The following is a 16,001-nucleotide window of genomic DNA, read 5'->3' as shown; positions in this document are numbered from 1 at the left end:
AGCTAAAGATTCATGACAGATAAAGCGTCCACAGTCTGGATTTACGTTCATGCATGTCCATTCTGCGGGATGCTTCTCTGCTTTCTCATTTCGATTCGTTTTTTGGTTATGGCAGGTGTTGCTTTACGTGCGTCGACTAAGACCCATCCTCTCACCTCATAAACCAAATCACAAGATACAGGCCTGATGCATTGCATGTCTATACATGTAGCCTGTCGATTTAAAAAAAAAAAAAAGAAAGAAACACCCTGCTTATTTCGTTATCGCTGCAGAGCATCAGGGCCTGGTGGTTTAATTCAGAGCAGAGGCGCAGAAAAATTGGCCAAACGAGAGCTGACACGGGCTTTCACATCCATAAGGCTGGCTCTCGGATTAAAGGCAATCTGTTAAAGGAGAGTAGACCGTATTGGCCTTCTGCAACAGCCCCCCCACCACACCATACTGCTGTCAAGAGACCCTTTTTGTGCATTTTTTTTTTTTTTACGAGGATGGAGATGGGATCCATGGGTGGGTATGGGCCGGTACAGGAGGGTGAAGGAGGAGGGTGGCAAACTGGAGAGTGGAAGGAGGAGGAGCAGGATGATCGGAATGTGTGTGTGTGTGTGTGTGTGTGTGTGTGTGTGTGTGTGTGTGTGTGTGTGTGTGTGTGTGTGTGGATGGAATAAGTGAGGCAGGAGGGAGATAAATGAACAAGTGCTATCATAATTGAATATTAGGTAAATCAGTGGTTATTAATTCAGCTGCTACCTGCTGGGAAACACTCATCAAAGGTCTGTGAGGGTTTCATGTTTGACATTAATATGACAAAATCAACCTCATTTTCTCCAGTCAGATCCAGAGAAATGAGCTTTTCAGGCCCTGTCCTGATGGTTTCCTGCATTTACCTTACATTTCAGCCCTTACCGCTCCCTCCTTTCATTTGTGTTTTGTTCCCTATTCAGTGGCACAGACACACACATACATCCACACAGTCTAATGAAACGCCGTATCGTCCCTTGACTTTGATGCCAGTATCCATCCTCTCCAAGCTACTTATCCTCCCCCATCTTAAGTTAATCTGATATGGGTTTAAATGCCTCTCACATTGGCAATGATGTCATGCCATTTATTAGTGTGTGTGTGTGTGTGGTTGTGTGGGTATATGTGTGGGTACCAGGGCCGCGGAGATCGCCGCCGTCCACCTTTTTCCACCCGTTTCTGGGAATACTGCACAGAGTTCTGGCTTTAAAGCATCACATTAGCTACAAAACAAGGGCTGCATGAGATAACCGGGTTTGGGATAATCATGCAGCCACAACAAAATGCAACAACCGTCCCTCCTGCTCCATTTCCCATCAGTCTGTCTGTAATATATTGATCATAGGATTGATTCACAGACCACCATGCATGCAGCCCTGCAGCCCCGCGCAGCACTGAAAGCCAACATGAGATCTGGAAATGGAGTGACTTATTGAGTTATGATGTACAGACCTGCAGTCCCGCATAAGCTGCATATTTGATACCCAGAAACATGACTTCATGCAGTGTTGGTGCTGAGTAATGAATCCTTCTGGGAGGTGTGTGTCCAACATCCACTTAGCTTCGTTCCTCCGTTGCTTCCATCATCCCATCCCTCAATCTTATATCCCCACGCTCCTCCATTCGTCACTCTATCCCCTAAAACCAGAAAGAGTGAACAGCTGACCGCTCGCTGTCTCTCTCTCAACCCAGGCAGAAAACATGATAGCTGGCCGGCCAGCCAAGCATGAAATGTCAGGTGGCATTAGACTACTGTATAATCCCCGCATATTCAAACTGGGTTGGTTAGCAGTGGAATATGGCAGTTGTAGTGACATTATGTGCTCTACATAGCGACGGAAAGCACTCCTTGTCTGGTTATGGGAGCTGAAAAACAAGATTTGAGAAGTGAGAGGATACCACTGAGGATACATGAGAAGTGACAGCAAGAAACCTGAAGCGACATTAACAGTATTGCAGAAAAAACTGTGGATGTGATCCTGGGATAGATTTTCTGAGCAAAGGCGACTTATTGTGTCACATATTCTTACACTCAAACAAGGCAAAGAAGTAATCTCTGTGCTTGGGTTCTCTTGGATCAATTTCTCTCCAAAAGTAGTTATATTTGAAGAAAAGTGGTTAACGGCTATCAATAAATTTAGTACCACCATCATCTTCCACCAGGCATTTGAAAACGATTAAGGTTGTCTGTAAAGTCCTTCTAGTTTAATTCAACTTTATTGTAAATAAAGCAGATGTTATACTGGAAACCAACTTCCTGACTTTGTGTAACTTGGTTTCTGTAACACAACGTGTGTCTCAAGATGCCCAGTACTCTCAGCACCTGAATGTTTCTGTGTGCTCATGTGTGTCTGAGTAAAATGGATGACATTTGGTGCCAGAGGTGATATTTTGTGTTTGTGTTGGTGCATGTGTGACGGGTTTGGACTGGACTGCAGGTGCACAGCAGCCATGAAGCGACAATCAGGAGACAGACAGGTGTGAATGTGGAGAGAACAGCTCTGGTATCATATCAGACCGTTTATATCCTCACTTCCTTTCCTGTTTTTTTTTCTATCTCGCTATCCGTCACTCCTGAGTAACCGAATGAGTTGTAAATCTGTATTTACTTCTCTGCAATTTGTCGAGTGACCACTGTATCCCATACCGAGGGTAATTATAGAGCAATGGAAGCTTTCTCACACTGAGGCTGATTATTCTTGCAAGAAACTTGTTCTGCTGTAAAATATTAATCACGTGAGTGCATTCTTTGTGGATGTTTGCATATAAACTGTGAAAGATTCATGCAAACACACCAAGAAATACCAAACTAACTTCCATGTTGGTGATTATTTTGGGAGCTTCAACAGTAGACTTCGTTTAATTGCCACGAAAAATTCAATCCTTTCTTTCACGCAAATGATGTAAAACGCTTAGGGGTAAATTTAGCAGAGCCTGTGTCCATACATTGTGGTTCAAATTATGCAGGATTTTGTATGAAGCGCGTACTGCAGGAGGCTGCTTCAGTGGAGGGAAAGGGAACAGTCACTGGAGATGTGTGACCTATATTCAGTAGCTCCAAACACATTTGTTCAGCTCAGGAGCTGCATCAGCTTTGCTTCTCTCTCTTTTTCTCTCCCGATTTTCCCTTCCCTCTGATAGTCTCTCTCTCCCTGCGGCCACTCTCTCGGTGCTTCTCCGTCTCGCTCACCCAACCACTTTCAGTGCTGCTTTCTGAGTTTCCCTCCCCCTTCTGGCAACTCTTTCTTCTCTTTCCCTTCTCGTCCTCCTTATTCTTACTCTCCTGCTTGTTTTGCATGTGTAGGTGTGAGACTGAAGCTCCGCCTCAGTCAATTCGCATTAAAGCTGTTTTACAGTGTGAGAATAAAACAACATTTCCCAGAATCCAACATTTCTATTAAAGAGAATGCAGTAAAGTTGTACTACATGACAAAAGAAATATATCACTATAAATAGTCGCATTTGATTTGATAACAAATGCAGCAATGTGTGTTGTTTTACTATACTGTATAGTTTTTATTAATGCGACTCTTTCCTGAGTTAATCTATGATAATTATATATATGTGGGTTTCTGGAATAAACTGTGCCTCGTAAGGTATCAGTTAAAGTTCCTTAAAGCTGTGTTGTTCTGTCTGACAAACAGTCCAAAACTCAACTAATTTCAATTTTTAATAAAAGAAGACGCAAAAATACAAAATGCTAACAATTTCCAGAACCATTAATCATAATTTGAATGTGTAATTAATCAGGGTAGTAACTGCTTAAATGATAAATTTAGGACTCATATATTAGTATATTGTTTCATCTATCCTAGTTTTATATCAGATATTTTCAGATTAAGAAGAAGATTTAAGCTGTAGTTAATCTGTGTCACAATGCTAGAAGGTTGTTTTGCTCTCAGATTGTTTGCATTTTAGAGATAACCTCTACAAAAATAATCTGAGTTCAAGTTAACAATGGATGCACATGAACTAAATAAAAAACAGCGATTAAAATAAAATAATACAGGACACCATATCCCACAATCCTCAGCACCAACTCCCAGTATCCACTGATGCTTACATGGGAGAAAGGCTGTTTCCATGGCGCCCTGTTTCCACACTGTTGCCGTGGAGTCTTGGTACCAGGGTGTTGGAGGGGGTGTGCGACTGTAGTTTAATCCAAGATGAGAGAGAATGTGATAATTAGCAGACTGCTCAAAGAGGATTTGCACTGTACAAACGCACGCTTGCACACACACACAAACGCACAAACACACAAAATACCATTAACAGCTGCTGCCTTTATCCCCCGTTTGTAATTTAGCGCTATACTCTGATCTGGTTTACTTTGGATAAATCACTCATGTTTGTTTTGGAATGTAGCACAGGTTAAAAGGTTATCTGTCCAGGGCTTCAGCTATTCCAGAGTAACAGTAGAGCAGCCAAACGGTGCACTTTGTGCTTAGAAAGGTTCTGCATCAGCGGTAGAATAGCTGTGTGAGAGAGCTTTGACCCGATGGCATTTGTGTGGGTTTGAGTTGAATTTTCTCACAAGAATGTGAAGAGAAAAGCTTTTTTTTGTTTGTTTGAAAAGAAGCCATTTAGCACTGATTGTCCTGTTTTAAATGTAAAGCTGGCCATAAGACATTTTTGATTGATTTTTTTGCTTTCGCTCCAGGAAAATGTTATGAGTCACAAAAATATTGTTGAAGTTGCAACCTGCTGCTGGATAAAGAGCAAGGAATCCTTTGTGAATAAATGACAGCATAAAGAATGCACCTCAAAGTTTTCAAATGGAGCTGCAGTTATGATGACAGTTTTACAGGAAGATGCTTTAGGTTGGTAGAAGCACTGTGAAAGAAGCAGAGATGTGCACTGTTTGGCAGATTTTTGACACACTTTGAGGTGCAGCTATTTTGGAAAAACTTGCGAGACTATAACAGATTATTGCTGTTCCAGTCCCACTTTTAAATTCTGCAAATTTGAATAAATTCTTTGCTGTATTTCAGTGTTCTGGCAAATGTGTGAGGTAGGTTCAGGGAAAAAAAAGCAATGATAGCATACAAGAGCAGAATTTAGGTGAGCAATAGTGTCCCGTAAAGCTGGAATTTTTCAGATTAGATGCTATGGACGTGGTTACATTTTCACAGCAAGCATTTTTATATTCAATAATACAGTTTAGAGACAAAAAGTCCTTTTCTGTACATTATAATATAAACATGCATATTACGTAGGGCTGCAACTAACGACGCGTCGACGAGTCGTCTGAGCACGATACGTCATCATGATACGCTGCACGATGCAGCACGGATGTCCGCGTTATATCGTAGACATGGATGTCAGCGTTTACTAGACAGCTGTATCTAAACGCAGACGTGCGCGCTGCATCGTGCATACATAATACATGCACGATGCAGCGCCGACGTCCGTCCGTGTTCCGCGCTCCGGTCTGAAGGTGATTTCTGTTGCATTGCGCGCTCACTTCCGCTTTTGATGACATATCGCGCTCAGACGACTCGTAGACGCGTCGTTATTTCAGCTTTACGGGACACTGTTGCTCACCTAAATTCTGCTCTTGTATGCTATCATTGCTTTTTTTCCCCTGAACCTACCTCACACATTTGCCAGAACACTGAAATACAGCAAAGACTTTATTCAAATTTGCAGAATTTAAAAGTGGGACTGGAACAGCAATAATCTGTTATAGTCTGGCAAGTTTTTCCAAAATAGCTGCACCTCAAAGCCCTAATATTAAGTCAGCACAATATATTCTTTAGCAACAACATTGCAGTGTGTGCATGCACGATAGTCATATTGCAGGAGGTGCAATGTGAAGTAAGGCAACTTTAGTCAAACACATAAAGCTACAGCTATTTTTGCAGCTTTATCCACTAAGAATACTTATGGAGTTCTCAGTTTCCATGAATAATCTACAAGAGAAGTCTTACTGAGATTTTTTTTGTAGTTAATGTATTTGAAAGGTACAGAATGTGTTGACATGCAAGCTTCACATATGTGCTGCAAAATGAGCAGGAAACAGGAAAGAAACACTGAAAAGGAAGATTTAGTTGCAAAAACAAATCCAACATCACTTGAATTGAAATATTTTGGTGCCAAAAAAGGTGATGTTTACCAAAACCAGGTACTCGGCTGTAGTATGTTGCAAATTGTTGCCACTACATGAGGCAACACAAGTAATCTGTTGGCAACACGAAGCTCTGTATGACAAAGGCAAAGCCAGATTTGAATCCCATTCAAAGTAAAAAAATAAATATATATTTTGGATGCCTTTGCCTGTGTAGCACCATATGAGAAAGATCACAAATGGCTTTTTGCCAACTTTTTTTTGCTATAGTTTGGTATTTTTGATGCATATTTCTCTCTTCTGCTAGTCCATGCCAGTTATTCTACAATGATTAGTTCTTTTCAAATAAAGTTATTCAAGTCATCTGTAATTTTACATATTGTGGTATATATCACAGAAAAAACAAATATTGCAATGCCAGTTTGTGAATATTGTGCAGCCCTAATTTATAGATCTAAGTCTGACTAGATTATTCGGTTCCCTCTAACTGGAGATCTCTGTAGCAGCAGCTGCAGTATTCTGTAGAGTTGTTGCTAAGTCTAGTGTTAACCTTTAGCTGTTAATTTTCATGACAATGCCATGAGACTGAAACTGTGGCCCCTCAAAAAAAAAAAAAGTAATAATAGTGAACCATACTACAAAGCTTTGGATTAAAATATAATTATATGCTTGAGGACAGAATAATTTATTTTCGAATATATCCACTTGGGATGCTGAGCATGTTCGCATTTGCCCCCAGATGTTTTTTATACCTGCAGTGTTGAATTTCAACTTTAATCTCTTTCAGTGACAGATGTGACTTATTTACAGGCAACACCCGCCCACTCGCCCGCATAAACACACACACACGCCCACACAAACCTGCACACATCAACACATGTTGTTGCTCTCCTTCCAGCTTCCATAATCTGCTGAAAGCCTCGCTGTCCTGATTGTATTATCACCTTTAATGGAATATTACTGACACAGTTTGGGTCTGTGACACAGGCCCGCCTGCAGTAGGGGGGATGGATCACAGCACTTTATCACAATTATTATTAGGAAAAGTAAAATGTTCCAGCACTTCACACGTAAATTTACCTCATATGCAATGACATCCATTAAAGGCAAAGCTTTGAATCCTTTTTCAGGCGTGCACTTCTTTCTTTTCACCTGATAGCAACTGAATATGTCAGCTTTTGTCCTTTTTTATTCTTGTGCCCAGATTTCATTGCAGTGTTTCCCAAAGGCTGAGAATTTCCTTGTGGTGGTGGGTGGTGTGGTATGTGGCTGATGTGCATGCAGAGACTCGAGCGGTTTAGAGTGGGAGGGATGTAAACAGTAAATGTCTTGCATGTAGAGTATTGGCTATCGGAATGAGCTGTGATGTTCCTGTTAATATGTCTTGACAGAGCAATGACCAATGGGGAAAGTGTAATACGTCAGGAACTCACTGTTGTGGTCCGGATTAAAAGAAAAAAGAACCAACACTTAAGATCAAGCCCATTTTCAAAACCTGAAATTACCATCGCTGCTAGAGAAGATGCATGATTTTAGACCTATTTAGGCATAAACAGAAGCTTCTACTGACATTTCCTAAATCATCACAACAGAAACTTTCCAATCCTAATACCACACCCGTGCATCCTTCAATTCAACTCCTCTTGTAAACACAGTAAGCATCATATCATTTCAAACACTATGATCAACACAAACCACATTGGCCCTTTTCCTCTCGCCTGATTAACTCACATAAGCACTTAGAGCCTCTCTCCTTCCAGACATCCATCATTATGAAGACAGCACAGACTGTGCAGGTGGGTAATAGGGGGTTTCCAGACAAATCTGGTGGAGCACAATAACATATTTTAGAGTAAATGGGAGAACATATGTGGGGAAAAAAGGCAGAAAAGCAGCTGTTTGGATGTTAAAGTAGATGTAGTTAATGAGTGTGATAAAGCAGCTAGACAGAGACAAACAAACCCACACATTCAAAGTCATCTCTTTAAGCACCTTTGACCTTTAGTCTCCAGAGATCCTACTGTGTCCTCCCACCTCCATGCTGGTCTTCAGTTTCTTTCCATTAGTTACTGAATGGTCAGCTGCTTATTCATTTGTCTCGTTTCTGTCACTCTATGTCTTCTTCATCCTCCTCTACTCTTAACCTTTGGAACCCCTTTTTCAGGATTGTGGGTATTTCCTACTGTCACGTCTATTGTACCTCCTATCATCTATTTCTCTGTCCTGTCAGTCCATGACAGTCAGGTTGACAGACATGCCCTGTCTTCTCTCTTTCTGTTTCCGTCATTCATTGTCATGCATTTCGTTCCAGTTTCTGGGTTTGATTTGTTCTGTGATTCACTCCTGTCTTTTCCTTCTGTGTTTCCTGTTTGTGTTTGAGTAGTTTTCATGTCCCTTGTTTGTTACTTCCTATTTTATTTTGAAATTTCCTTTCCTTGTGTGTCGTTTGTGTTATGCCTATTCTCCGTCCCTCTTTTCCCTTCCTTTTGATTGCCCTGATTAGTTTCACATATGTCTTTTCTACTTAATCAGTTCTCAGTGTATAAATACTTGTCCATCCCTCTGTCTTTGTCAGTTTGTCCTGTTTGTTACCCCGTTTGCTTCCTTCAGGTTAGAACTCCTGTTCATCAGTTATTCCCCGTGTTCACCTGCTTATTTTTTTGTATTTTTGTGTTTTAGTTTATGCTGTGCTTTTGTTACCTTTTTGAATTTTTGGTTAATTCATCTCAACTCTCCATGCTTTTCATTTGTCTGGACTCTGGTTTGTTCTTTTTGAACCGGCATTTTTGATTAAAGTTCACTTTTAGTTCCTAAAATACCTGCCATTTGTGTCTGCATGTGAGTTCTTAACTCACTCATTCACCACTCACTCTTTCTTCTAATATTTGTCTGAACTTGTGCCTTCCTTTTCCTTTGTCCCCACTTCTAGTATTTACTTTAAACTCAGCTCTAGAAATGGAAATATCAGTCTGTCCATCACTTCATTCCAGACTGAACTCATTAACCACGCCTGACGTGTACGTCAGCGGGGTTACTGCATTCGCTTCGGTATCTGGCTGGCTGGGTAAGTATGTATGTGTGTGTGTATGTCCGTTCAGATATCTCTGCAAGTGCTGAAGTCAGGATAATCAAACTTGGCACTGAAGATCGGTCTAAGGTCCCCTGCTCAGTTGTGGAGTTAGAGGTCGGCAGATCAAGGTCAAGGTCACAGGGGTCACTTAGCACATTTCTTGCATATTGCATCATTTGTATAGGTAGGGATATACGTAGGATGATCAAAATTGAGTATCATGCATGGGTGTGGTTCTGCCATCTACTGAGGGCTCGTCTAGTTATCTACAAGAAGGATGGAACAAAATTTCCTACACACCATAGGAATAGATTTCAGGAAAAATGTTCCCCTCAATAATTGTGTTTTCTTTCACAAAAATCTGTTTTTATTTTTAAAAAAAGACATTTGTTTTTACAAAAATGACACTTATACCATAAATTAATGCTGACAAGGCACACGTTGCTACCAGAAGTCAGGAAATTAGATGTCCCCATAATGTTCAAATAAAATCTTTGCCCCTACTACAGATATTGCAATCTGTCTCAGGATGGACTCAAACATACCAACATTTGAATTTGAATTGCTTTTGGTTTGTGAATAATATAATTAGTCTAAGACCAATATGAGTCTCATTAGCCTCAGCTGAACTCGTGAGTGGAGTTGTAATTGGAAAATATTAGCACGCTAGCTAAACTATGATGGTGAGCATGGTAATACATACTTATCAACATCTGAATTTGCCTCAAATCAGTATACTTTTAGTGGGCATGTTTACCAAAAACAGCATGATATGTTAAGACAGAATAGTGTAAATACTGGATAAGATATAATATGTGGACACAATGAGTAACTGCTGTCACATCTGTATTCACTGTTTGTGTTTGTTTCTGAGTTTGACTGCATGGTTTGATACCATAAAGTGCATACGCCTGCAGACATTGGCCGTATGTTTGCACCGGCGATTCGTCAGTGTTTGTTGGGGCATGAGAGGTCCTTCATCTGAGACCGTCTCTGGGGCAATGCCTCAATCAAATGGCACAGGCGTCCATGTAACCGCCTGAGCAGAAACGAGGCCTTTATCACAAACACACACAGCCGTTCAGACGTCTGGGCTGAACGCTCTGGGGATGCTCTCCTTTGTGCTTTCAGTAATGAAAGATTATTAGATGTTCAGGATTTTCTCAATAGTTCTCCCATTTTTCTTTTTGAAATAATCAGCCCCTCTGGTTTTTCTCTGTACAATGAGACTTTGATACACGACAGGAAAAAGGTCGAGTCATGTTTGAGCCTGTCAACAACAGATACTGCTTCTCTGTGTCCCTTAACTGAGCTGTAATGTTTTTATCTTCTCTCCTTCGACTTTGACAAAGGTTGGAAACCATATAGGCTTCTATTTATGCGGGATCAATCTTAAAATCAGATTTCAGAGAATGGAAAGTCTTGGCTGTCGTGTAGTAACAGATCCTTGGTCCTTTCAGTGACAATTTGATTGCAAAGATTTGAGAGCCGACTGCTAATATTTGTTTTCAAACCTGGCAAACCTGAGTACATCTCACAAACCCAGGTGTCATCATGACATTGCAGTTTGATAACCATCTACTAGGAATCAGTAGATTTCACATATAGATGAGTGAGGCCTTCTGCATCATTATGGCCTGTTCCTTTCCTCAAATGTGTCAGGAAACCTATGGAGTGACATTTTCAGAATAGCTGCCAGGTTGAACAAGTGATGCGTTCATCCAATTAGCTGTGGAAAAGATTCATTTCTGGTAGAGGGGAAAACAACATTAATCATCAGCCATCATCATAATGTAAAGCTGAGCTGTAAATCACAGACTTGAGGTTACACTGTTGTGTTTGCAGCAGCAATTCATTACTACTAACTTGCACAAAGAAATCCATCTGATAGCATTCTTTGGGAAGGATGTTTTGGTACTTTTTCAGCTCCTATTGCAGCAGGGTGTGAGTCTCGAGGTCAGGGGTCATGTTTGAGGCTCGAGCGACAATTGACGTTGGTTGATGTTTAATGGAGCTTGACGAAAAGGTGATGGACGGAGCTGGAGGCCCGAGTTTGACTGCGGGCTGGCTTGGATTTCACAGACACGGAGAGGGTGTGACATGGTGCTGTAGCCGTAGATTTTAGTGGACAGAAAGGGTTGCAATTTGTTGTCATGCACAGCCATTCCTGTCTGTCTGGGCCGGTAATGGATGGGGGGAGGGGAACATAAAGAGGAGGAGAGGATGAGGGTGTTGGGTGCGGGTTGTAATGCCGGCAGGTCGTTTATAACCTTCTTCTCTCTCCTTCCCTGGGATCGCACATCGATCTGAGACCAGAGACCAATTTACTTAAAGAGGAGATGAATGAGAGAGCGAGACAGAGAGCAGAAACGTCCGTTAAATAGCGGTTCACGGTAAACATTCAGGGCTGCATTTATGTCTGTACCATGAGAATGCATGAGGAATGAGTCAAAAGGACCGGTGTTCCTGGTTTAAGTAGGGGTAGGGGTCAGTTTATCGGTTAAAGCGGGATGTAGAGAAGTACTGGTGAACTGTGAGCAGAGAGCCTGAGGCTGGGGAGGTCATTAGGTCATTATAATAGCTCAGTGCGCTGGAATCTGACAGGCAGACGAGTTAGGGATGAGACAGGCTGACTGGCTGTACAGAGAGGATCTAGAGGGGCAAAGAGGCGACTAAATATAGAGGGTTGCTGTGGAGAGAACAAGGAAGGAGACTCCTTTGCAAAAGATGAACTGCCGGAGTTTATGTTTGGCAAAAGCCAGCAGTGTTAAAGTCTGCATCCAAATGCATCCAGCAGACATTTACCCCCTAAGCCTTCCCCTGAGCACCCATTTGTGTGTGTTTATATATAGTATACTGTATGTGTGCATGAGTGATTTCTGCCAGGTTAACTCCATCGCCTGGGGCATGACTGGTTTTCTGTTGTCATCAGTATGTCTGTGTGCAGGACTGAGTGTTGAAAAATACATAAGAAGTTAAGAGCAGAGGAAAATGAAAGCAATAAAGGTTTTTTTTCAGGGAACGCTTGGGGTTGTGGGACCATCTGTTGCTAAAACAATACATTTCCATTCCTCCTCTGCTGCTCACTTTATCCACATGCACACATCTGGTGCTCCATAGAGTCTTTTTAGGACTCCAATCCCCTCTTAGGCTTTAGATTGGAGTGTTTGTGTCTAAAAAACTTTGGTTCTACAAGAACCTCCATAAATAATCAATAATACAGGTACATAGTAATGCACAATAGAAAGAAAAAATCCAGCAATGCACTGAGTGTGAGGCTAGGACTGAATTCTCAAGACTTAACCCTAAACAACAATAAATATAAATCAAATATATCCTTGATTAGCTTCAGTTATTTATTTGGTGTTAAATGTCAGAAAATAGAGAAAAAAAGCAGACATTTTGCTCACTTTGAATTAACAATGACATAAAGCAGAAACAACAGCAAATACAATTTAGAAGCTTAAACTTGGAAATATTAATGACAGTAGTTTAATTAATTATTTTCAAATCTTGTACATTAATTTCAGCTTTTCTTAATCATAAGAAGAGCCCCTCAGTGTTAGTTTAACTACACATTTTGTATACATACAGTATATATGGCAACATGATTTCAACCTTTTATTTTAACTGCTTCTGTTGAACATTTCAAACCTGTATGCAGATTTGAAAAATGGCTTATTGCACATTATTACAGCAGTTGTACTCAGCTATAAACACATCTTTAAATGTTTATGAATGTATAGTATTTGTCAATCATAGCAGCTTGTCTTCTCATCCATATTTTGCATTAATAAAACACCAACCTCTATTTAGATGCAAACAGAATGGCTTATAGTTGCTTAGAAAGACATATAACAATATCTAATGCAAAAAATACGTACAGTAAATCTTATATCTGCTCATATTGTGTGCTTTAAGCGTTGATCCCATGTTTGTGTGCTGCTTACAGATGGTAAATAAGAGGAGTTCTGTATTATATGAAGCGTTATCCATTTTTGGTTTCCTTTCATATCTAAGTGAAATCTCTATTTTGTGTTGAGATACTAATTCTTTGGCAAATTTACAAATGAGTCAGTGGTGGTGCAGTGTATTAAACTACAAGAGGACATGTGGTGCATTTCCCTTTTTTTTTTTTAACGGTCCATCAGTCGCTCCATTGACTTTTCTCTCCCTCCTCTGTTTGGCTGCGCCTTATTTTTAGGAGTTTCGGGTCGGAGGTCAGCGACTGTGTGAAAGAGGGGTTTGTCTGCAGAAAGGCCGAGGAGAGCACACTTCCTGTGACCCTGACACACACACACACACACACACACACACACACACACACACATTGGCTTCGAGTACTGTTGCTTCACCTTACCAAATATCCAGATGTTACACTTTTTACGGTCTCCTATTTAGCACATCTGTCTGCACTGCTCATCATGTGTGCCAACTCTGATCCACGCCAAACCGAAAAACATAAAACAATTCACTCTATTGCAACTCTTTACTTGACATTGTGCTTTTTCCCTTTATTGCAACTGTTATTTTCTTACAGAGTAATTAGACACCTCCAGAGGACATTATCAGTTGCCGCAAGACTGTTTCTACCATTTTCTGTTTTTAAATAGCTGCCAAGACAGTTTTGTCAAATGGAAAGATTGCACTGTATAATCATTTTATGTTGAAACTAACAAGGAGCTAATGGTGTATTTTACATCTCACGCAGTCATGCGAGGTTGCTTTGATTTTGATTACTTTTTTATCAGTTTGATTCACTTGTTCTCTTTATGAAGGGGAAAGCTAGTGGAGATGTGATAAAAATGAAGAATTATAGTGTCTAAATAAGGAAAATCTGTTGGAACATTTGAGCCAAGTAGTGGCGGCTGAAGACTTCCACTGCGCTCACCACTTTACATAACTAAATATAACTGTATATAAGTAATTTATGCACTGGTTTCAGTGTGTAACCTCAATGTGTGTGTGTTTGTGTGTTCCAGGGGGCCCGGGTTTGGGTCAGAGAGAAGGAACAGCTGGTTCCAGCCACCGTCAACTCCTGTGGAGATGGAACCCTCGTGGTTACAACTGACTATGGAGAGGTAAGAAATAGACACGCACACATACTCTAATTCTCATCTTGTTTGTGATGAAAGACCACTTGAGGTTTAAAATCAAGTTTTATAGATTTGCTAGCATGTCAACATGGTGTTTTGTATAAGCTGAAAGACATGTCATGAGGCAAAATAAGCAGTCAGCACTACAGCCGAGCATTTCCACCTTGAAATTGCACCGATGACAAAAACGTAGATTCTCAGAGAGATTCATATATAATAAACCTGAGGAGTGAGGAGCTTTCCATGTCAGTATTCTTCTTCAGAATCAGTTTTTGGTTTGAACATGTACGGCCGACTCACTCCAATAATACAACTTTTGATTGTGTCATGTAAAGTAGTTTAATATCTGCACATTTGGAAGGAAGCAACAGTGTTAAGCTACATCTAGACCATTTTAAGATATGTAGGGATTATTTTCATTGATAAAACTTCTAAATATATAATTCTGATACACAGAGGTCAGATCAGAATAGTTTAATCAATGAATGGAGAGGAATTTGTTAAACAATATTGAATACAATCAAGGCCAGCAAAGGCCTTCTGTGGATCTTCCTCATAACACAAAGTAATGCATTATTACAGGTGAAACAATCGTGCATAAGCTATCACACATACAGCATATGTACAGAAGAACCAGACTCAACAGAAACAAGGAATTTGATGTTTTATGAATTGTATGTTTGTGAACTTTGGTGTAGTAGCTTCAGTTAATTCTCTAACTTGGTTGCATGTTCTCTTGTTTAGTCTAATATGACATTTTTAGTAGCAACTGCTGAGTACATGTGATGCTTCTAAGGTTTGTAATTAGAGTATTTGGAGAACCAATAACGTATGTGGCTGGTTATTGAAGCTGGATGCACAAACGTGTATGATCTCTGTATGTTCGCCTCATGATGTCTGCATTATAAAGCTGAGAGGAGCTAAAGGAGGAGCGAAATGGGAAACAAACTGCAACAAAGCTCCCCCACAAGAGGATATTGCTGTTGATGAGTGCCTTAAAGGCCACTTGGGCATCCTAATTAAAACTGCGACTCTCTGGAATAAGTGTAAACAAGACGAGCCAAAATTTAAAAGTCCTCAGAATATCATTACTTTTCCTACATGAAGAGGATTGTTAGTGTGGCAAACTGTAAACGGAACCAAAATAGTAAACAGTGTACAGCCTAAATGAGCAAATTTAATTAATGTAAACCAGACAGGAGAAGTGAAGAGTGTCAGCATAACTGCAGAGTGAAAACTGCTGTTTCACGCTGTGTGTGTGTTGTGTGTGTGTGTGTGTGTGTGTGTGTGTGTGTGTGTGTGTGTGTGTGTTCACGTAAAGGTCAGCGTGAAGGTGAGGCCGCTGTGCAGGTTCATCATCTCCTGCACGGATCGATAGAAGCTCCTGGTCATGATGTTCCACTTTCCTGCCCCAGTTCCTTCCTCGCCTCCTTCCTCTTCCTCCTCATGCATATTCAGAATTCCTCTCTGACACACATTCAGCCTTCTGAGGAGAGCTGGAATAGATAGATGCTCATTTCAGAGTATCAGATGTAAGAACGGGTTAGTTGTTCTAAACAGGAAAACCCAGCGGCCGTGCCAAACCCAGCCCTTTAACACCACGACCCTCCTGCCAAAATAATGGAATTGAATGTTCAAATCTCATTATAAGTGTGTGTGTTTGAGTGTGTGCTCATATAATCTGTTTCGGGGCAAGGACGTGCACATATTTCTGTCTGGATTTAATGTTTTTTAGTTGGCGCACACATTC

General features: G+C 40.7%; 1 protein-coding gene across 1 annotated transcript in view; it reads left to right on the top strand.

Annotated features, from left to right (window-relative positions):
* Positions 1-16,001, top strand: part of myo10l1 (myosin X, like 1) — a 58,842-nt gene that overhangs the window by 498 nt on the left and 42,343 nt on the right. Inside the window, exon 2 of the mRNA XM_022201116.2 lies at positions 14,138-14,236. Coding sequence (XP_022056808.2) covers positions 14,138-14,236 — 99 coding nt within the window. The remainder of the gene's footprint in view (positions 1-14,137; positions 14,237-16,001) is intronic.

This window comes from Acanthochromis polyacanthus, chromosome 1, assembly GCF_021347895.1.
Source record: "Acanthochromis polyacanthus isolate Apoly-LR-REF ecotype Palm Island chromosome 1, KAUST_Apoly_ChrSc, whole genome shotgun sequence".
Taxonomy (NCBI): Eukaryota; Metazoa; Chordata; class Actinopteri; family Pomacentridae; genus Acanthochromis; species Acanthochromis polyacanthus.
Note: the sequence above shows the minus strand (reverse complement) of the source record. Positions and strands in the feature narration are given on the sequence as shown.